At 35.9% G+C, this 24,816-nt stretch overlaps 1 protein-coding gene across 1 annotated transcript in view; it reads right to left on the bottom strand.

Moving 5' to 3' along the window:
• TMPRSS11F (transmembrane serine protease 11F) overlaps nt 1–24,816 on the bottom strand; it is a 79,933-nt gene that overhangs the window by 29,510 nt on the left and 25,607 nt on the right. Inside the window, exons 2-3 of the mRNA XM_055297446.2 lie at nt 17,702–17,853; nt 10,272–10,390 (exon numbers count right to left, since the gene is read on the bottom strand). Of these exons, the coding sequence (XP_055153421.1) occupies nt 10,272–10,390; nt 17,702–17,853 (271 nt within the window). The remainder of the gene's footprint in view (nt 1–10,271; nt 10,391–17,701; nt 17,854–24,816) is intronic.

Below are 24,816 nucleotides of genomic sequence, written 5' to 3'. Positions count from 1 at the left end.
TGGGTGCAGGACAGTCGGTGAAGCGCACTGTGCGCGAGCCAAAGCAGGGCGAGGCATTGCCTCACTCGGGAAGCGCAAGGGGTCAGGGAGTTCCCTTTCCTAGTCAAAGAAAGGGGAAACAGACGGCACCTGGAATATCGGGTCAGTCCCATCCTAATACTGCGCTTTTCCAACGGGCCTGGAAAACGGCACACCAGGAGATTGTGTCCCGCACCTGGCTCGGAGGGTCCTATGCCCACGGAGTCTCGCTGATTGCTAGCACAGCAGTCTGAGATCAAGCTGCAAGGCGGCAGCGAGGCTGGGGGAGGGGCGCCCGCCATTGCCCAGGCTTGCTTAGGTAAACAAAGCAGCCAGGAAGCTCGAACTGGGTGGAGCCCACCACAGCTCAAGGAGGCCTGCCTGCCTCTGTAGGCTCCACCTCTGGGGGCAGGGCACAGACAAACAAAAACTCAGCAAGAACCTCCACAGACTTAAATGTCCCTGTCTGACTGACAGCTTTGAAGAGAGTAGTGGTTCTCCCAGCACGCAGCTGGAGATCTGAGAACGGACAGACTGCCTCCTAAAGTGGGTCCCTCACCCCTGAGCAGCCTAACTGGGAGGCACCCCCCCAGTAGGGACAGATTGACACCTCATTCAACCAGGTACTCCTCTGAGACAAAACTTTCAGAGGAACTATCAGACAGCTGAATTTGTGGTCTCACGAAAATCCGCTGTTCTGCAGCCACTGCTGCTGACACCCAGCCAAACAGGGTCTGGAGTGGACCTCTAGTAAACTCCAACAGACCTGCAGCTGAGGGGCCTGTCTGGTAGAAGGAAAACTAACAAACAGAAAGGACATCCACACCAAAAACCCATCTGTACATCACCATCATCAAAGATAAAAAGTAGATAAAACCACAAAGATGGGGAAAAACAGAGCAAAAAAACTGGAAACTCTAAAAAACGAGCACCTCTCCTCCTCCAAAGGAACGCAGTTCCTCACCAGCAACGGAACAAAGCTGGATGGAGGATGACTTTGATGAGTTGAGAGAAGAAGGCTTCAGACGATCAAACTACTCTGAGCTACGAGAGGAAATTCAAAACAAGAGCAAAGAAGTTAAAAACTTTGAAAAAAAATTAGAAGAATGCATAACTAGAATAACCAATGGAGAGAAGGGCTTAAATGAGCTGATGGAGCTGAAAGCCAAGTTTCCAGAACTACGCAAAGATTGCAGAAGCCTCAGTAGCAGATGCGATCAACTGGAAGAAAGGGTATTGCTGATGGAAGATGAAATGAATGAAATGAAGAGAGAAGGGAAGTTTAGAGAAAAAAGAATAAAAAGAAATGAACAAAGCCTCCAAGAAATTTGGGACTATGTGAAAAGACCAAACCTACGTCTGATTGGTGTACCTGAAAGTGATGGGGAGAATGGAACCAAGTTGGAAAACACTCTGCAAGATATTATCCAGGAGAACTTCCCCAATCTAGCAAGGCAGGCCAGCATTCAGATTCAGGAAATACAGAGAACGCCACAAAGATACTCCTCGAGAAGGGCAACTCCAAGACACATAATTGTCAGATTCACCAAAGTTGAAATGAAGGAAAAAATGTTAAGGGCAGCCAGAGAGAAAGGTCGGGTTACCCACAAAGGGAAGCCCATCAGACTAACAGCTGATCTCTCAGCAGAAACTCTACAAGCCAGAAGAGAGTGGGGGCCGATATTCAACATTCTTAAAGAAAAGAATTTTCAACCCAGAATTTCCTATCCCGCCAAACTAAGCTTCATAAGTGAAGGAGAAATAAAATACTTTACAGACAAGCAAACGCTGAGTGATTTTGTCACCACCAGGCCTGCCCTAAAAGAGCTCCTGAAGGAAGCACTAAACATGGAAAGGAACAACCGGTACCAGCCACTGCAAAAACATGCCAAATTGTAAAGACCATCGAGGCTAGGAAGAAACTATAACAACTAACAAGCAAAATAACCAACTAACATCATAATGACAGGATCAGATTCACACATAACAATATTAACGTTAAATGTAAATGGGCTAAATGCTCCAATCAAAAGACACAGACTGGCAAACTGGATAAGGAGTCAGGATCCATCAGTGTGCTGTATTCAGGAAACCCATCTCATGTGCAGAGACACATATAGACTCAAAATAAAGGGATGGAGGGAGATCTATCAAGCAACTGGAAAACATAAAAAGGCAGGGGTTGCAATCCTAGTCTCTGATAAAATAGACTTTAAACCAACAAAGGTCAAAAGAGACAAAGAAGGCCATTACATAATGGTAAAGGGATCAATTCAACAAGAAGAGCTAACTATCCTAAATATATATGCACCCAACACAGGAGCACCCAGATTCATAAAGCAAGTCCTCAGTGACCTACAAAGGGACTTAAACTCCCACACAATAATAACGGGAGATTTTAACACCCCACTGTCAGCATTAGACAGATCAACGAGACAGAAAGTTAACAAGGATATCCAGGAATTGAACTCAGCTCTACATAAAGTGGACCTAATAGACATCTACAGAACTCTCCACCCCAAGTCAACAGAATATACATTTTTTTCAGCACCACACCACACCTATTCCAAAATTGACCACATAGTTGGAAGTAAAGCTCTCCTCAGCAAATGTAGAAGAACAGAAATTATAACAAACTGTCTCTCAGACCACAGTGCAATCAAACTAGAACTCAGGATTAAGAAACTCACTCAAAACCGCTCAACTACATGGAAACTGAACAACCTGCTCCTGAATGACTATTGGGTACATAATGAAATGAAGGCAGAAATAAAGATGTTCTTTGAAACCAACGAGAACACAGACACAACATACCAGAATCTCTGGGACACATTCAAAGCAGTGTGTAGAGGGAAATTTATAGCACTAAATGCCCACAAGAGAAAGAAGGAAAGATCCAAAATTGACACCCTAACATCACAATTAAAAGAACTAGAAAAGCAAGAGCAAACACATTCAAAAGCTAGCAGAAGGCTAGAAATAACTAAAATCAGAGCAGAACTGAAGGAAATAGAGACACAAAAAACCCTTCAAAAAATTAATGAATCCAGGAGCTGGTTTTTTGAAAAGATCAACAAAATTGATGGACCGCTAGCAACACTAATAAAGAAGAAAAGAGAGAAGAATCAAATAGATGCAATAACAAATGAAAAAGGGGATATCACCACCGATCCCACAGAAATACAATCTACCATCAGAGAATACTACAAACACCTCTATGCAAATAAACTAGAAAATCTAGAAGAAATGGATAAATTCCTCGACAAATACACCCTCCCAAGACTAAACCAGGAAGAAGTTGAATCTCTGAATAGACCAATCACAGGTTCTGAAATTGTGGCAATAATCAATAGCTTACCAACCAAAAAGAGTCCAGGACCTGACGGATTCACAGCTGAATTCTACCAGAGGTACAAGGAGGAACTGGTACCATTCCTTCTGAAACTATTCCAATCGATAGAAAAAGAGGGAATCCTCCCTAACACATTTTATGAAGCCAGCATCGTCCTGATACCAAAACCTGGCAGAGACATAACCAAAAAAGAGAATTTCAGACCAATATCCTTGATGAACATTGATGCGAAAATCCTCAATAAAATACTGGCAAAACGAATCCAGAAGCACATCAAAAAGCTTATCCACCATGATCAAGTGGGCTTCATCCCTGCGATGCAAGGCTGGTTCAACATACGCAAATCAATAAATGTAATCCAGCATATAAACAGAACCGAAGACAAAAACCACAAGATTATCTCAATAGATGCAGAAAAGGCCTTTGACAAAATTCAACAACCCTTCATGCTAAAAACTCTCAATAAATTAGGGATTGATGGGACGTATCTCAAAATAATAAGAGCTATCTACGACAAACCCACAGCCAATATCGTACTGAATGGGCAAAAACTGGAAGCATTCCCTCTGAAAACTGGCACAAGACAGGGATGCCCTCTCTCACCGCTCCTATTCAACATAGTGCTGGAAGTTCTGGCCAGAGCAATCAGGCAGGAGAAGGAAATAAAGGGTATTCAATTAGGAAAAGAGGAAGTCAAATTGTCCCTGTTTGCAGATGACATGATTGTATATCTAGAAAACCCCATTGTCTCAGCCCAAAATCTCCTTAAGCTGATTAGCAACTTCAGCAAAGTCTCAGGATACAAAATTAATGTACAAAAATCACAAGCATTCTTGTACACCAATAACAGACAAACAGAGAGCCAAATCATGAGTGAACTCCCATTCACAATTGCTTCTAAGAGAATAAAATACCTAGGAATCCAACTTACAAGGGATGTGAAGGACCTCTTCAAGGAGCACTACAAACCACTGCTCAATGAAATAAAAGAGGATACAAACAAATGGAAGAACATTCCATGCTCATGGGTTGGAAGAATCAATATCGTGAAAATGGCCATACTGCCCAAGGTAATTTATAGATTCAATGCCATCCCCATCAAGCTACCAATGACTTTCTTCACAGAATTGGAAAAAACTACTTTCAAGTTCATATGGAACCAAAAAAGAGCCCGCATCACCAAGTCAATCCTAAGCCAAAAGAACAAAGCTGGAGGCATCACGCTACCTGACTTTAAACTATACTACAAGGCTACAATAACCAAAACAGCATGGTAATGGTACCACAACAGAGACATAGATCAATGGAACAGAACAGAGCCCTCAGAAATGATGCCGCATAGCTACAACTATCTGATCTTTGACAAACCTGACAAAAACAAGAAATGGGGAAAGGATTCCCTATTTAATAAATGGCGCTGGGAAAACTGGCTAGCCATATGTAGAAAGCTGCAACTGGATCCCTTCCTTACACCTTATACAAAAATTAATTCAAGATGGATTAAAGACTTATATGTTAGACCTAAAACCATTAAAATCCTACAAGAAAACCTAGGCAATACCATTCAGGACATAGGCGTGGGCAAGGACTTCATGTCTAAAACACCAAAAGCAATGGCAACAAAAGCCAAAATCGACAAATGGGATCTCATTAAACTAAAGAGCTTCTGCACAGCAAAAGAAACTATCATCAGAGTGAACAGGCAACCTACAGAATGGGAGAAAATTTTTGCAACCTACTCATCTGACAAAGGGCTAATATCCAGAATCTACAATGAACTCAAACAAATTTACAAGAAAAAAACAACCCCATCAAAAAGTGGGCAGAGGATACGAACAGACACTTCTCAAAAGAAGACATTTATGCAGCCAAAAAACACATGAAGAAATGCTCATCATCACTGGCCATCAGAGAAATGCAAATCAAAACCACAGTGAGATACCATCTCACACCAGTTAGAATGGCCATCATTAAAAAATCAGGAAACAACAGGTGCTGGAGAGGATGTGGAGAAATAGGAACACTTTTACACTGTTGGTGGGACTGTAAACTAGTTCAACCATTGTGGAAGTCAGTGTGGCGATTCCTCAGGGACCTCGAACTAGAAATACCATTTGACCCAGCCATCCCATTACTGGGTATATACCCAAAGGACTATAAATCATGCTGCTATAAAGACACATGCACACATATGTTTATTGCGGCACTATTCACAATAGCAAAGAGTTGGAACCAACCCAAATGTCCAACAACGATAGACTGGATTAAGAAAATGTGGCACATATACACCATGGAATACTATGCAGCCATAAAAAATGATGAGTTCGTGTCCTTTGTAGGGACATGGATGAAACTGGAAAACATCATTCTCAGTAAACTATCGCAAGGACAAAAAACCAAACACCGCATGTTCTCACTCATAGGTGGGAATTGAACAATGAGAACTCATGGACACAGGAAGGGGAACATCACACTCCAGGGACTGTTGTGGGGTGGGGGGAGGGGGGTGGGACAGCATTAGGAGATACACCTAATGCTAAATGACGAGTTAATGGGTGCAGGAAATCAACATGGCACATGGATACATATGTAACAAACCTGCACATTGTGCACATGTGCCCTAAAACCCTAAAGTATAATACAAAAAAAAAGAAAAAAAAAAAAAGAAACCTGATAAGCCAGAAGAGGCTGGGGACCTATTTTCAGCATCCTTAAGGAAAAGAAATTCTAACCAAGAAGTTCATTCCCTGCCAAACTAAGCTTCATAAGTAAAGCAGAAATAAAATTATTTTTATATATGCAAAAGCTAAGGGAATTCGTTACCACTATCAGCCTTACAAGAGGTCCTTAAGAGAATGCTAAATGTCAAAATGAAGGAACAATACCAGCTAACAAAGAAACACATTTAAGTACATAGCCCACAGACATCATAAAGCCACTATACAATCATCTACAAAACAATCATCTAATAACATGACAGGAACAAAATATCACATATCAATACTAACTTAAATGTCAATGGTCTAAATGTCCCACTTAAAATGCATACAGTGGCAAGTTGGATAAAAACACAAGATTCTACAATCCGCTGCCTTCAAAAGAACCATCTCACGTGTAATGACACCCATAGGCTCAAAGTAAAGGGATGGAGAAAGATCTGTCATGCAAACAGAAAACAAAAGCAGCAAGAATGGTAAAGAAGGAAAAACAAGGCCATTACATAATGATAAAAGGATCAATTCAACAAGAAGACTCAGCCATCCAAAATATATATGCACCCAACATTGGAGCACTCAGATTCATAAAACAAGTCTTCTAGACCTACAAAGACTTGGACAGCTACACAGTTATGGTGGGAAACATCAACAGTCCCACTGATAGCATTACACAGACCATTGAGGCAGAAAACTAACACAGAAATTGTGGACAAAAACTTGACACTTGACCAACTGGACCCAACAAACACCTGCAGAATACTACACCCAACAACCACAGAATATATATTTGTCTCATCTGCATGTGGAATATACTACAAGATAAATCAAGTATTTGCCCATAAAACAAGCCTCAATAAATTAAAAAAAAATCACAGCAAGCACACTCTCATACCACAGTGCAATAACAATAGAAATCATTACCAAGAAGATATCTCGAAACCACACAACTACATGGAAATTGAACAACTTGCTCCTGAATTACCTTTGGGTAAACAACAAATTTAAGGCAAAAATCAAATATTTCTTTGAAATTAGGGACAGTAAAGGCACAAGACATCAACATCTTTGGGATGCAGCTAAAGCAGTGTTAAGAGGAACGTCTATAGCACTAAACACATACACCAATAAGTTAGAAAGATCTAAAATTAGCAATCTAACAATGCACATAGAGAAACTAGAAAAACAACAATGAACCAACACCAAAGCTAGCAAAATAAAAGACAATTAAAATCAGAGCAGAACGAAACTAAATTGAGACACAAAAATCTGTAAAAAAAGATCAACAAAACCAAATTTGTGGTTTATTGAAAGAATAAACAAGACTGATAGCTATCTAAATTAGAGAAAAGAGAGACAATCCATATAAGTACAATCAGAAATGACAAAGTTGACATTACAACCAATCCCACAGAAATACAATCCCACAGAAATAGTCTATTATGAACACCCCATGCATGTAAATTAGAAAACCTAGAGGAAATAGATAAATTATTGGTAACATATAACCTCCATGATCGAACCAAGTAGAAATTGAAAACCTGAACAGACCAATAATGAGTTCTGAAACTAAATCAGTAATAAAAAACCTACAAACCAACAAAATCCCTGGACCATACGAATTCACAGCCAAATTCTACCAGACATACACAGAAAAATGGGTACCAATCCTACTGAAATTATTCCCAAAAAATCAGGAAGAAAGGAGTCCTCCCTAATTCATTCTACAAAGCTAGCATCATCCTGATACCAAAATTTGACAAAGACACATGAAAAAAGAAAATATCAGGCCAATACTCCTTATAAACATATATGCAAACATCCTCAACCAAATACCAGCAAACCAAATCGAGCTGCACAAAAAGTTAATTTGCCACAATCAAGTAGGCTTTATTCCTGGGATGCAAGTGGCTCAACATACACAAATCAATAAATGTGATTCACCATATGAACAGAATTAAAAACAGCATGATCATCCCAATAGATGCAGAAAAAGCTTTTAATAAAATCCAACATCCCTTCATGATAAAAACCCTCAACAAACTAGGCATTGAAGGAACATATGTCAAAATAATAAGAGCTATCTATGACAAACCCACAGCCAACATCACACTGAATGGGCAAAAGCTGAAACCATTCCCCTTGAGAACTGGAACAAAACAAGGATGCCCACTCTCTCCACTCCTATTCAACATAGTACTAGAAGTGCTACACAGAGTAATGAGGCAAGAGAAAAAAGTAAAAGGCATCCAAATAGAAAAAGAAGTAGTAAAACAATCTCTCTTCACAAATGATATGATTCTATGTATAGAAAACAAAGACTTCACAAAAAATGCTCCTAGAATTGATAAACTTCATTAAAGTTTCAGGATACAAAAAATCAACATAAAACAATTAGTAGCATTTTAAAACACCAATAATGTTCAAGCTGACGGCAATATCAAGATGCAATCCCATCTACAATAGCCACAAAAAGAATAAAATACCTAGGAATACATCTAATCGAAGAGGTAAATGATCCCTCCAAGGAGAACTACAAAACACTGCTGAAAGAAATCAGAGATAAAACAAACGTTGTCTCATAAACCTGATCATGGATTGGAAGAATCAATACCATTAAGATGACCATACTGCCCACAGCAATTTAGAGATTTAACACTATTTCTATCAAAGTACCAAGATCACTTTTTACAGAATTAGAAAAAAAACTATTCTGAAACTTATACGGAACCAAAAAAGGGTCCAAATCACCAAAGCAATCCTAAGCAAAAAGAAAAAAGGCAGGGGCATCACAGTACATGAACTTTTAGGGAAATGATTTTCGATTTAAAGTTGTGCATCCAAACTTTCAACTGAGTGAAATATAAAATACAGGATTTTTTCAGTATGAAATAATTCATAAATTTTACATCCCATGAACTTTTTCTTAGAAAAGGTACTTGAGGGCATATCTTACTATATCAACGAAAACATGAGATGCAAGAAGCAATGGATCTCACAAAAGGGTGCAGTCCTGTCTTGGTTAGGTTTACCTTTGTAAAGTGGACCTACAGCGCAACTAGTTGAAATGGAGCAGGAAACATAAGGTTTTAGAAAAGAAGATTTAAAGAAATATCAAGACCTTGGAAATGTCTGATAATACAGTAAAATGGTAGAGGTGTTACACACACACGAAAGAGAGAGAAAATATATTCATACTTAATTCCAGGAACATTATTTGAATGGCATAAGAACTGTGGTAATAATTGTAAAAAACAAAAACGCCATTTGAATAGCCATGGAAATGGAAATGCTCTTATTGCTTTTCAACATTTAGAATCAACTTATGTAAATAACAGGGTAAATTGTAAATATTTTCTCACATTGTGAATAATACAGAGAAAGGATAGTATAGTGAGGGAGAATGGGAATGCTAAAGTTCTCATCTTTTATTAAAGGAGATCAGTGTCTAAAGCTAACCATAAAGAATCATATTAACATAGTGCTCTTCCTATTTGGCCATTAATTCTTGGTTCTAGAATAACTCTTATAAGTTTAAAAGACTACAATCGAAGCTAATATACTGAATTTTGCTAAACAAATCTATGATCTCCATAGCCATGCTTTTCATGGGACAAAAAATGGAAGACTATTCTCTCTGCCTTTCTGCTATGACAGTTAAGGAGATGGCTCACCCAATATACTTAAAAAATTAGAAATAACTTGATAAATACATAAGCTATTTAAAAAACAAAATACGTGAGTCATAACTAGATTTCAGATTAATATCAAGAATTATAGATATACCATGTCCTTTTATATAATCTTTTTAAGTGCTGTCAAAATAAACAAACTGGTAAGCTGATTGTGGCAACTCTATATTCTTATGTTAAAAAAGAATAAAGAAAATGAATCAAAAAAGATAAAATCAAGAGTTAAAAATAGAGAAACATTTGTTTCAACCAACAATTTCTCAGGAGTTAATTAGTTGCCTACTCTAATCTACTATATACATTTGATGGTGCACACAGTATACTGAATATTTTATACATATTAAGTAATTTAATCCTCACAACTATATGACTTACATACTATATTGTCTCCATTATACAAAAGAAGAAATTGAGACTAAGTTCCTATATAACACCCACATTCAAACTGACGCAAAAGACACATTAATAAACATTTAAAATTTCTGTTGAGCTCACCGTTCTTTCAATCTGATGACTCCTTTCTATAAACTCTCTTGAAGATCTTATGCCATAATTTTCTTTATATTTGATATTTGTGACTTTAAAAGAGGCAAGGTAATAGAAAGACTTATCATCTGAAACGTAAAACAAACAAAAGTCTCATGGTTAAAGGTAATAAGTTGTTTTGTCCCCTATGTCTTGCCCACACCTGCTAAATAGGCTACAATAATGTAGTTTATTTCTACTTAGTGCAAAAATTCTTGCAGATACTTTTCAAATATTCTGTAATTTCACCACTGCTGCTGGTTAAAATAAAAAATTCTGATCCCAAAGTACTCATACATAACACTCCATTTATAGATATTTATGCATATCAAAATATTCATAAAATTGGACATGCAACATACAGTGGAAAGACAATATCGAAAGCAATTGCTGAAAGTCATGTAAATGTCATCAGTTCCCTCAAAGAATTGCTAACAGGTATATCAGACATAAGCTGTATTATGAAGACACACTGAACAAACTGTCAAATATTTTTATGCTACTGCTAAGCTTACTTAAGTAGAAGTCCATATTTATTGTTTTCACCTTCTTTTTTTCCCATTCACTCCCTAATTCTCTGCAATCTGTTCCTAACACACCACTAAAGCTGTCTTTGTCAAGGACAACCGTTGTAATGTCTTTCATGGTTTTGTTTGTTTGGTTTACTCCTTGATTTCCTTGTAGCCTTCATCATGTTCCCTGAAAACCTATCTTTGGTTTTATGAAGCCATCTTCTAGTTTTCTTCCTTCCTCCCTGGCCACATGTCGTGGTTATCTTGGTGAGCTCTTTATTTCCACCCTTCTCCTTGGCATTCAAAGATTCTATCTTTGACCTGGTCATATTAAGTAGTTTTTGGTCATCTTAACTGGGATGGCCTTACCCACTAACTATTTATTGATGACTCCTAAATTCTTTATCTTCAGACCAAATCTTTGTCATGAGTTTCAATTCTGCATCAATGACTTCAGAAGACTGCTTATTGAACATTAAATAGGCACCTCTAATATATTTCCAAAGTGAAATAATCATTTACTCCCTCATTTACTTAACCTGCTCCACTTCCTGTATTTTCTCTTTGTGAACAGCTCCAACATCCACATGGTCACCCAAGGCTTGGTTTCATCCTCATTTCCAATATCCAATTAATTTTTCAGTCTTTAAATCCTGTAACTATAACCCATTTAATCTCTAATCTCTCTCTCTCGCTCTCTCTTTCTCTGTCTTTTTGAGATGGAGTCTCACTCTGTTGCCCAGGCTGGAGTGCAGTGGTACCATTCCAGCTCACTGCAACCTCCACCTCCTAGGTTCAAGTGATTCTCTTGTCTCAGCTTCCTGAGTAGCTGGGATTACAGGGGCACACCACCACACCCGACTAATTTTTGTATTTTTAGTAGAGAACAGTTTCACCATGTTGGCCAGGCTGGTCTCGAACTCCTGACCTCAAGTGATCCATGAGCCTTGGCCTCCCAAAGTGCTGGGATTACAGGTGTGAGCCACCGCACCTGGCCAAATCTCCAATCTCTTACTGCATTTTAAACATTCATTTTAAAACATTTTTTAAATGTTTAAAACATTTAAATATTCATTTAAATTTTTTTAAATGTTAAAAACAAACATTCATTTAAAAACATTTTTTAGATCATAAATGCTATATCAGAAAATCTGGAATGACCAGAAAATTATATACAAGATAATAAAAATCTGTAACTGTAATATCTAGAAGTAATTGATGTTATAATTTTGGTTTTTATTTATTCTGTTAAAATAATTATTTTACTTGGCTGAGATAGCTTATCACCACAATTTTGTATCTTTTTTGTTCCACTTACAAAATTGATTCTAAGCATTATCTTACTCCTTTAAAAAAATACATTTTGTTCATTCAAAATGAGATGTCAAGAAATATGAATCAGGGTGACATTTTACCACAACCGTTTACAATCTATTTGGCTGTTTTGCTGACAATTTTTATTTATTTATTTTTACTGATGGATGCGTGGATGAATTAATCAATATTTACCAAGTTCCTAACATACACTAAACTCTGTCTAATCAGCTCTCACATATATTATCTTATTAAATTTAATTAATTCAAGCTACTTCTCAAGGCACATCTTGACAAGATTTCACAATTAAAGTTTTATTACAAAAAAAGATTAAAATTGAGATTGATCCCACAGTGACAGAGCTATTCTATTAATTATCATATACATATCCCTATATTGTCTGTAAGAATTTCCCTGTTAGGCAAAAGCATATTCTGGAATCACGTAGAAGTAAAAGTGATTTTAATACATGTATAAAAGTTATATATGAAGCATAACTGTATTAGTCACTATACTATAGCAATTATGTTAATGTTGAACTTTTGTATTAATTAATAATACCTTTCCTTTACTGAATTGTCATTATATGCAGAGAACATGATATTTGCCATTTATTGAATCTTTATTATATGCTCAGCTCATTTCACCAATGAAGAAATTCAACATTAAATAAGGTTTTACAAAAGATCAATTAGGAAGCCATTGTAGAAATCCAATTTAATAATGGCAAATATTTGTGAGAACATGCACTGTGTGAAAACACAAATCTAATTTAATCATCACAACAATTTTCTGAAGTAAAAATAATAGTATACCCCTTTACATAAGAGTACTGAAGCTTAGTGAAGTAGAAAAGAAGTTTGCTGAAGATCACCTAAGTAATTTATGGTGAACCTGAGATTAAAACCAGGTATGCTTGGCTCTTGGGATTTCATGGGAGAATAACATTTTGTGGGAAAGTAAAATCCCTACATTCCTGGAAGTGGATCCAGCCCTATAGAACAGGAAGACAAGTGATGCTATCTCAATGCAAATTTTACTCTTTAGGTTTTCAAGAAACCAAACTTAAAAAACAGCTTTAGATAACTGGGTTTCTGGATTTTGTTAAAACATATTTCTAAATACTAAAATCTTTAAAATATTTCATGCAACTCTATAAAGCATACTTTTTTTATCCCATAGCAAGTGGTTTAACAATTGATTCTTAAAAATCCTGAAAAAGTTATCTGGGTCATGAAAATGCTTGTTGAAAATATAATTTACCATATAATTCCAGTAACTAAACAACAAAACCAACAAACACAAAAAATACTGAGACAACTGGCAAATTCAGTGTTTGAATTTTTTTAGTTAGTGTCATATTTCATATGAATGGTAGTGAATGGTATTTTATTCATTAATCTCAAAAGAGCTTTACACAGTTATGAAAGCAGCATTATATATATATATACATCATTATAATACATAAAAATATATGTATACGTATAACACATAATATGTATTATATATAAGATTTGTGTATACATATGTATGTATATAATTTTTCACTGGAAGAGGATATTTCTAATACATACAACTGACAATGAATATATATATCCAGAGAGAACTCTTTGAAATCAATAAGAAAAAACAGATGACTCAATACAAAATGGGAAAACGACTTAAAAAGGCACTTCACAATAGCAGAAAATCCAAATGACCAACTGAGACATGGACAGATCCTCTACATCATTGTAGAACAGATAAATGCAAATTAAGATTACGAGGATAATGCTATAACCTACACCAAATTGGCACATATAAAAAGCTATGGCAACACTAAGTGTTGGTGAGGATATGGAGCAATGGGAACTGAGATGCAGTGCTGGAAGAAAACAGTTTGGTATTATCCATGATGATAAAAAAGCACATGCCCTGGCCAGGAGCGGTGGCTCATGCCTGTAATCCCAGCACTTTGGGAGGCCAAGTCGGGGAGAGCACGAAGTCAGGAGTTAGAGACCAGCCTCATCAACATGGTGAAACCCCATCTCTACTAAAAACACAAAAATTATCTGGGTATGGTGGCGGGTGCCTGTAATCCCAGCTACTCGGGAGGCTGAGGCAGAAGAATTGCTTGAACCCGGGAGGCAGAGGTTGCAGTGAGCCAAGACTGTGCCATTGCACCACAGCCTGGGCGACAGAGCAAGATTCCATCTCAAAAAAAAAAAAAAAAAGCATATGTCCAATGACCCAGTGGTTCTGCATCTGCATAGTTTCTAGACAAACTGTTGGATGTGTGTACCAAGATCTATGTATAAAAATATTTACAGTAGTATTGCTTTAATGACTAAAACCTGGAACAACCCAAATGTCTATGAGTATTTGAATAGATAAGTAAATTATGGAATATTTAAGATAATGAACATCAGTCAATAATTAAAAAAAAAACAGACTAAAGCTACCTTCGACAAGGCAGATGATGCTTGCAACAATGTTGAGTAGATGCAAGCCTCAAAAAAGTATGTACAATGCTGTTATATTCATTTAATGTTCAAATAGGATTTCGTTTTAAGACATTTTCTTTCTCTTTGAGGAAATAATAAGAATCCAAATGGAAATCCTGAGGATAACAAGCACACATTAATCTAAATGTCTTTTCATCATGTCAAGTAACAAATAGAGACATGACTTCTATCAAGCATTTGATAGTCCATTAATAACACAGTAATTGTTTTTTAAAATGATACCAAAGTAGCATTGAAAAATTTTATGGAGTTGTAAATATAAAACCTGAGAAGGAAAAGGTAGCTCCTGATATCCAAGAGCTGAGTTTTGGTATTTCCATTGAACATCAACATTAGACAAAGCTATTCTGTGACCATAATCGACGAAGACAAAAAAAAAAAGGACCATTCCATAATACGTCTGAACTCAGACAAAAACAAGAACACTGTCTAAAACAATAAAACAACACAAAAATGGGACATCTCCCTATTTTAGCCAATAGGAGCGACTACTGTTTCTCTACCAAATTACAGCTTCAGCCTCACTTCATTGTGAACCTTCTAAATAGGATTTAGTAAGATACTCGATCATAGCATTATTTCAGGTTTCTGGCAGCAATCAGATAAAATCCAGTTCAGAGAAAAGATCCAGTTCCTTCAACCCTCCCCCTGAATCACCTAAGACAAGCCAAAATCTTAATAGTGCATTCGTTTGAACAATGTTTTACTACGCAGCCTGTGGTTCTCCATGGCATATGTTCTTTTTCCCTTGTATATATCTGAAGATGTATTCTTGTGATCTCTGGCTGAAGGGCACTGATAAATCAACCATATTCAAAAGTCACTGATTTTATTAATTCTTATTTTAAAATTGCCCAGTTTTAAAAACAGTGGATAATTGGTAAGAATTATAATACACTGAAAGCCGATCATTCATAATTACTAAGATCTTTAGAATAAAAATAACTCCATCAAATTCACTTCCATCCTGGTGATGTGACTTTTACCACTATGTCTGCTAAAATCCTTATTTCTATTGTGATTATTTAACAATTATTGATAATTTTTACTCCACTGTCTTTCAGATCTATTCATGTACAATCTATAAAAGTAATATTTTAGAAATAATTTGTCCTCTGTTCTTTCCCTGGTTACTAGAATGTAATTTTCTTCCTTGAATTCCTTCTGCTATAAAAACAGATATGTTCCTTTTAAAAACAGCATCATCTTATATATCTCTCTTTTATCCCATTCTACTTGTTTAACTTTTGTCTTTTCCTAAATGTCCATCTGCAGCCAGGCAACTTTTAAATTATCTGCAGTCAGGAAAGTCTTGGAGCTAGAACGCTCAAATCCTTGGGTGTTAACCTCTGTATTAGTTGTCTACTGCTGCTATAACAAATTACTGTAGGTTTGGTGACTTAACACAACACAAATTTATACTCTTACATTTCTGGAGGTCATATATCATATGTGAGTTTTACAAAGCTAAAATCAAAAAGTTGGCAGAGCTGGTTCCTTCTAGACGCTGTAAGGGGAGAATTGATTTTTTGCCTTTTTCTAGAGACTACCCTCATTCCTTTGCTGATGGTCCCGTTTTACATCGTCCCATTCTCCTCTTGCTTTTGTTGTTCTTCCTCCTTTGACCTTCTTTCCTCCCTTTTATTAGGACCCTGCAGTTATATTTAGGACCTATCCAAAATATCCAGGATAATGTCCCATCTCAAAATTATTAGTTTAATGACATCTGGAAAGGCCTTTTTGCTACATAAGATTAACTAACATTCACAGATTCTAACAATTAGGACATGGACATCTTTGCATGGGAATGGGGCATTATTCAGCCTATGACAACCTCTAAGATTTTTTTAATGGCTAAAATGCTTTTTTTGTCATTATTTTTACTATCCCTTCATTTTTTTTCTTTTTTAAGCATTGGGAGTGAAAGGCATTTTAAAAACAAAACTATTTCATTACCTTCTAACCCAAAGAAAATACTAACAAAAGATAAAATTGTATAGAGTAACTTGGCTTATGCTTTCATTTTATGAGAGTCTAAGGAATGGGTATTATCAATCCCCCAATAGTGAGAGTAGGAAGGTAAACTGGGCATGTTGGACAATATTTCATTTCATCTTCGGATCTTTCAAATGTGGTTTTATTGCTATGACTGATATGAGTGTCTAAAATTTTAAGTCTCAATCACCTGTGATTAAAAATGCAGAAATCGGCCGGGCATGGTGGCTAATGTCTGTAATCCCAGCACTCTGGGAGGCCGGGTCGAGTGGATCACCTAAGGTTGCAAGTTCGAGACCCGCCTGGCCAACATGGTGAAACCCCAACTCTACTAAAAATACAAAAATTAACCAAGTGTAGTGGCAGGTGCCTATAATCCTAGCTACTCAGGAGGCTGAGGCAGAATTTCTTGAACCTGGGAAGTGGAGGTTGCAATGAGCCGGGATCGTGCGACTGTACTCCAGCCTGGGTGATAACGCAAGAATCTGTCTCAAAAAAAAAGAGGAAAATACAGAAACCAAAGATGAAGGTAAATGAATCTTAGCTGATTGTCATTTGGCTCATCTATGATACTGACTCTCCATTTTTGCATATATAATTAGGAATTAATACTGAGCTTTTCCTTCTTCCCACAGTCATAAAAAAAATCTGTTTTTTTTCTTCAAAAATAATGCTTGATCTTTAGCCCTTTAAAGGTATTTTTCAGATAACTCTTCTTAATATCCTGAGCTTTTCTTGAGGCAACTCATTAATATATTGATTCTGAGAAGAGTATACTAAACTGTCAGCACATTATGTAATTAGTTTTTATGCGAAAGATGATCTTTTCATTCTTTCTCTTTTTTATGTATTTCTTTTAGATATGTCTATCAATGCAATGCTTATTACAAAGTTAACTGGTTGGAAATATGTAACACAGAGCTCAATACAGAGGCAAACTATAATTTAACATAAGTAAAAGACTGGTAATTAAAATGTTAAAATCATGCAAATGTCACTTTTTATACAACAGAAAATTTCAAGACACGAAGTCATGGAGTACTTAGGCAATGGAACTGTGACCTGGATACTTACCCTCAACAACAAAATGAGTAACAATACCAATTGCAATTCCTATGATTGCTACAATTGCTAATGTGAAAAGAGCTAGCCGTACTGAGTCCCAAAATTGCTGCTTTCTTTGATATTCAACTCGTGAGAATTCAGCTTCTGAAAATTCAACAGGTCTGTGATAACAGAAAGAAAATAGAGACAGTAAAAATTCGTTATAGTCCAAGTTTATGTTTACTATGTTCCTCTATGAAAATAGTTTATACTGCTAAATAACAGTGAGCAACTTAGACCTTGAAAAGACCAGTAGGTTTTAATTTGCATATCCCCCCCCCCCCAAAAAACCCAATCACAGAGTGAGGTTTAGACAAAGTTCTGCTGATGTTGACATTCAAGTGAGGATATCTTCCCACTGCATTTTATCTGGCTTATTGGCAATTTAAAACTTTGGTAGTGAAACACAAAGACTGCTTTTAGATTTTAGTATAACTACTTTTAAAATAACCTTAACAATTTCTTAATGGCACGTTGTACAAGTAGCAACATTACTTTGGAAGACCTGATCATGGCTCTTTTCATTTACTAGCACCTTCCAGTGAAATAAAAAAATGGTGAATTGTACTTAGTAAGATTCCACCACTTATGAGCATCCTTCACTTACATTTGACTCACATGACCCCACTGGTGCATTACCTCCATCACTCAAAAATATCTTACCTCATTTATCTTTTTCCAACTTGAAAGTTGTTATTTATTTACTTTATTGTCTGAATTCTCAAATAAGATTCAATATTGTGATATTTTTCAAGTGAAATTTTTCTGTAAATGTCTTTATGCTTTTCTCTTTACTTAATATTTATTGTGAACTTGTTTCATTAAATGAGATCATGAAAAAGTCCTTAGAATAGTACCTACCACATCAAAATAATGTTTCAGAAACTGTTCTAGATCCCTAAATGTAAACAGATTTTAAGATAAACTCTTTGTCTTTGGGATGCCCACACTTTAAAAGGGGAAACAGACATGGAAACAGGTAGTTATTACGTAGTGTGAGCTGTGCCAAAATAAATTTGTACGAGAAGAGGGAGCACTAAACTTTTTGAAGGGTTGTGTCAGGAGATTTTATTAACAAAGTGACATGATTACAATTTTCAGGAATAAAAGCTCACAAGGTCAAAAAAAAAAGGACAGAGAAAATAGCATGTCGGGTGTTGGGGGGAAGGGAGGAATGTGAAACAGCATTCATTACTAATAGGGGATAAAAATATAAATAAAACATGACTTTTGTCCTCTAAGAATTTATTGTCTCAATATATGTTAAGATTGCAAGTCTTTCACAAGACTGCAATTCTGGGAAGAGGATATGGTAGAGCTGGTGGGCTGGGAGTCTCATAAGCCAAAGTAAACACCTGGAAATTTCCTCTGGAGGAGGTGGAAAGCCAATAGAAATTTTAATTAGATTGAAGAGTTTTGAAGATTTAGAAAAGTCACACAGATGTGAATGAGGATAGGGATTAGGGCAAGAGTGCAGACAGGTAGACCAGTTTAGAGGTCATATTGATGGTCCAGGAAGGAGACTGTGAGGACCTGAACTGAGGCTACGGAATGGGGTGGAGAGGAGGAGATGGATTTAGCTGTAGTTCTTGAACTTTGTTGAATGACTGATCAGCTGTGGGACAAGAAAAGGATTAATGGCCCACTTGTTTGGATGTCCAGGTAAATGACTGTGACTCCAGGCAAGATGAGGAATATTAAAGGAGAATAGCGTTTCCAATAAAGACATCAATATAGTTAAGAAAGAGCAATTTGCTGTCCTTAGACTTGGGTCTGGGTCTGAACCAAGTGAAAAATATCTGTTTTAAGGCCTTTCTCTTTGACTCATTTTATTTTAGTTGTATCACTAATATGTTTATATGATTCTAATAAAGCAACTGTTAAGGTTAGAATTACATAACCTAGAGAAAAAATGAAAAAGTTACTATGTACCCATGTGAAATACCATTCTTCTCACCCATAATCGAAGTCTCTATTTCCAAAATCTATGGCAATAAGTAGTTTGAGTATGTAGCTTGTGAATATTATGGCTGCTGTAACTATTTTATTATTCCCATTACTTTTCCCCCCTTAGTTTTGTGGGTTTCACTACTGTACTCTGATCCCTTCAAGAATGATGAAATAACAAGAATCAAGTTTAATAAAATGTAAGGGGTTGATAGCCAAATATCACATCATGGTAACACTGCATCGTTGTAAAGGGACTTTTTAAAAAATCATAGTCGCATTTGAATTTAAAATAAGTTTCTTCTGCCTAGTGATTAGCTATTTTCAGTCTGATGTAACTGGAATGTTGCCTTCTGTCTAATGTGGAAGTTGAAATAAGTTTTACCAAATGCCCATTTATGTGTTTTGAAGTGTAGCTGGCAGGTACAGTATGCAGACACCAGACAAGTGCAAAGGAAGTGATGTTTACCCTAATTGCAGAAAATAAGGTCATAATAAAATAACAAAGTGTTCAGAAAATTGTTAAGAAATGTGTTGGTTAGGCTGTTGTGAAAAGCTTGTAATAAACATAATAAATAAAACAAAATATATTCAGGGCATTCTTAATTATGCAAGAAACTTTGAGATTTTTACTATATTTTAGATATATTTGTTAGATGTATAAATGGTTTAAGCTTTGAAAAAGATTATTTAGATGACATTTAAATTCCCTAATGCCTTTAAAATTCCTATGTTTCTCCTGATTTGTACATGACAATTTTTTGTTCATTTAAACCTGAATGAGTTGGATGCTAAATGGAACCTTTCAACAGCATTTTTTTTAGAAAAATAAATTTTACTGTGTATATTTAAAGGATATAGCATGATGTTAAGGAATACATATAGATAGTACAAAGGTTTCTATAGTGAAACAAATTCACTTATCCTTTATCTCACCCAGTAACCATTTTTTGTTTGTTTTTGTGGCAACAGCAGCTAAAATCTACTCATTTAGCATGAATCCTACAAGAATACAATTTTATTACCTATAGTCCTCATGTTGTACATTAGATCTCCAGACTTTCCATCCTACATATCTGCTGCTTTGTATCCTCTGGCTGACATCTCCCCATTTAATTGCCCCTGTAACCACTATTTTGTTTGCATCTCTGTATTTTTTATTTTTTTAAAATATTACACATCTGAGAGATAATGCAGTATTTTTCTCTCTGTTTCTGGCTTATGTCACTTAGCTAATATCCTCCAGGCTCATCCATGCATGGCAAATGGCAGGATCTTGGTTTTTTGGGGGGCTCAGGAAAATTCCATTGTATATATTATTTACCACAACTTCCTTATCCATCTGTCTGTCAATGGACACTTAGGGTGTTGCCGTATCTCAGCTATTGTGAATTATGCAGCAATGAACACGGGAGTGCAGATATCTTTACCAGATGAAGATTTCATTTCCTTTGGGTATAAGCCCAGAAGAGAGATTGCTGGGTCGTATGGTAGTTATATTTTTAATTTCTTTAGAAACCTCCATACTGTTTTTTAAAATGTCTGTACCAACCTACACTCTCAGCAGCACTGTCCTAGGTTCCCTTTTCTCCACACCCTGGTCAGCATTTGTTACCTTTTGACTTTTTGGTAATGGCCATCCCAAGGCGTGTGAGGTGGTATCTCATGTTAGTTTTAATTTACTTTTTTTTGATGATTAATGATGTTGAGAACCTTTTCATAGACTGTTGACCATTTTTATGTCTTCTTTAGAGAAATGTCTATTCAGGTCTTTTGCACATTTTTTAATCAGGTTATTTTTCCCCACTATTGGGTTGTATGAGTTGTTTATAAATTTTAGATATTAACCCTTTCTCAGATATACGGTGGCAAATATTTTTCCCAATCTGTGGGCTGCTTTTTCATTTTATCAATTGTTTCTTTTGCTGTGTAGAAGCTTTTAAGTTTGATGTTGTTCTGTTTATTTATTTTTGCTTTTGTGGGTTGAGCTTTTGGTGTGATACCCCAAAAATCATTGCCAAGGCCAACGTCCAGGAGCTTTTACCCTATGTTCTCTTCTGAAAGTTTTGTAGTTTCTAGTCTTCTATTTAGGTCTTTTATCCAATTTTGAGTTGTTGTTTTTTTTTTTTGTAAGGTGTAAGATAAGGTTTTAATTGCATTCTTTTGCTTGTGGAAATCTTGTTTAATTTACCATACCAGTACCATTTATTGGTACCAATATCACTTATTCAGAAACTATCCTTTCTTTATTGAGTCCTTGTGATGCCCTTGTCAAAAATTAGTTGACCACGGCCAGGCACAGTGGCTCATGCCTACAATCCCAACACTTTGAAAGGCCAAGGTGGGTGGATCACTTGAGTCCAGGAGTTTCAGGCCAGCCTGGGCAACATGGCAAAACTCTGTCTCTACCAAAAAAAACTTAAAAAAATAATCAGGTGTGGTGGCACATGCCCATAGTCCCAGACACTTAAGAGGCTGAGGTGGGAGGATCACCTGAGCCCAGGAGGTCAAAGGAGCAGTGAGCTGTGATCATGCCCCTGCACTTCAGCTTGGGTGACAGAGTGAGACCCTGTCTCAAAAAAAAAAAAAAAATTAGTGATCATATGTGTTTGGATTAATTTCTAAGCTCTCTGCTATGTTTCACTGGCCTGTTTGTCTTTATGCCAGCACCACACTGTTTTGATTAACATAGCTTTGTAATACAATTCTAAATCAGAAAGTGTGATGTCTCAAACTTTTTCTTTCTCAGAATTATTTTGGCTACTCAAGGTCTTTTATGGCTCCATACAAACTTTGGGAGAATTTTTTTCTACTTCTATGAAGAATGCCAATGAGATTTCGATAGGGATTGTGTTAGATCTATGTATTTCTTTGGCTAGTCTGGACATTTTAACAATAGTAATTCTGATTCAGAACATAGGATATCTTTCCATTTATTGGCATTGTCTTTATTTCTTTCATATTTTATAGTTTTGGCATATAGATCTTTCACTTCCTTGGTTAAATTTATACTAGGTATATTAATTTTTAAATTTTTGATACTATTGGAAATAGAATTGTTTTCTTCATTTATTTTTCAATTAGGTTGTTATTTGTGTGTTGAAATAATACTGATTTCGTATGTTGATTTTGTACCCCGAAATTTTATAAAATTCACTTATTAGTTCTAACAGTGTTTTGTGGCGTCTTTGGGATTTATACATTTAAGATCATGTCAGAATAATTTTACTTCTTCCTTTCTGATTTGGATACCATTTCTTTCTTTTCCTTATATGACTGCTCTTGCCAGTAGTTCCAGTACTATCTTGAACAGAAGTGGCAAGAGTGGGCATTCTTGCTTTTTACAGATGTTGGTGGAAATGCATTCAGTTTTTCCCCACTGATTATGATATTGGTTGTAGGTTTTTCATAAATGGCATTTATTGGGCTGAGGAATTTCCCTTATGATGTGGTTTGGCTGTGTCCCCATCCAAATCTCATCTTGAATTGTAGTTCCCATTATCCCTACATGTCATAGGAGGGACCTGGTGGGAGGTAACTGAATCGTGGGGGTGGTTACCTCCATGCTGTTCTCATGATAGTGAGTGAGTTCTTACAAGATTTAATGGTTTTATAAGGTGCTTTTCCCTGCCTTCACGCTGTACTTCTCCCTGCCATTGCCATGCGAAGGACATGTTTGCTTCACCTTCTGCCATGATTATAAGTTTTCTGAGGGCTCCCCAGCCCTGCAGAACCATGAGTCAATTACACCTCTTCCCTTTATAAATTACTCAGTCTCAGATATTTCTTCATAGCAGTGTGAGAATGGACTAATACACCTTCTATTCTGAAACTGTTGAGAATTTTTATCAAGAAATAATGTTGAACTTTATCAGAGATATTTTCAATGAAGATAATCATGAGGCTTTTAGCTATCATTCTACTAATGTGATGCATCACATTGATTGATGTATGTTTGTTAAACCAGCCTTGCATGCCAGAGTTAAATCCCACTTGATCATGATGTATAATATTTTTGATGTGTTGCTGGACTCAGTATATTTTATTGAGCATTTTTGCATCAATGTTTATCTAAGAAATTTGCCTGTAGTTTTTTGTTTTTTTTTTCTTGTGATGTCTTTGTCTTCTTAGGTATCAAGGTGATGCTGCCTTGTAAAATGTGTTATGTGTTGGAAATGATTCCCTCTAGGTCTTTTTTTTTTTTTTTTTTTTGCAAGAGTTTGGGAAGTATCGGTATCAATTCTTCTTTAAATATTTGGCAAAATTCAGCTGTGAAGCCATCTGGTCCTGGGCTTTTCTTTGTTGGAAATTAACAACCTTTTATCATACTTTGTATTGCATCTATTTTAAAAGATAAAATTATGTTTGTTCTTTAGTTCTTTTGAAGGTGGAAATGTTTGTTTTGCTGTATTTTCTTTCTTCATGTTAAAGTAAAATTGGAATAAAAATGAGAAATATACAACTCAAACCCACTCTTCCATGTAAGTAAACTTTTTAAAAGTTAAACAGAAAATGTCTGTATATCCTCTAAACTAGTGATGGGTTTTTATGATTGAAATAAATACAAGTTGACTGGGTTTGATTCTGGCTTTGCTACTATCAGCAAGCTAGTTAAATTCTGTACTTCAACCTCCTCATCTGTAAAACGAAGAATAAAAGTCTTTCATGGCTTTGTCAGATCCAAAATAATACAAATAATAAATACCAGTAAATAATCGGTGGATAGTCCCGTTTCTTTCAAACCCTAAAGCAAAGGGATTTGTTTTGTTCTGTTTTTGGTCTTTTCTTTAAATATAATTCTTCAGATGACCTGACAGTTTATAGTTAAGAATATTTCTGTATTTTCTCCAGAGTAATCTGTATAATTACTGTTAAAGTTACTCATTAATATTATTTTTTAAATGTATAAAAATAAATGTTTCTGAATTTCTTGCAAAATGAACAAAATGACGTCTAGAAGCATAAACTTAAAGAATATAAACCTATCAGTATTTACTGCCAAAATTCTCTATTTTAGCTGCTTTAAGATATTAACCACTCAGCAGAATTAAAATCTTGATCTACAGGCTGAAGGTAAAAAACACAGAATATTTAAAATAAAACCGATACATCTGTTAAAAAAAACTTGTGGGATAATG

The sequence above is a fragment of the Symphalangus syndactylus genome, chromosome 10 (genome assembly GCF_028878055.3).
Source record: "Symphalangus syndactylus isolate Jambi chromosome 10, NHGRI_mSymSyn1-v2.1_pri, whole genome shotgun sequence".
NCBI classification, from domain to species: domain Eukaryota; kingdom Metazoa; phylum Chordata; class Mammalia; order Primates; family Hylobatidae; genus Symphalangus; species Symphalangus syndactylus.
Note: the sequence above shows the minus strand (reverse complement) of the source record. Positions and strands in the feature narration are given on the sequence as shown.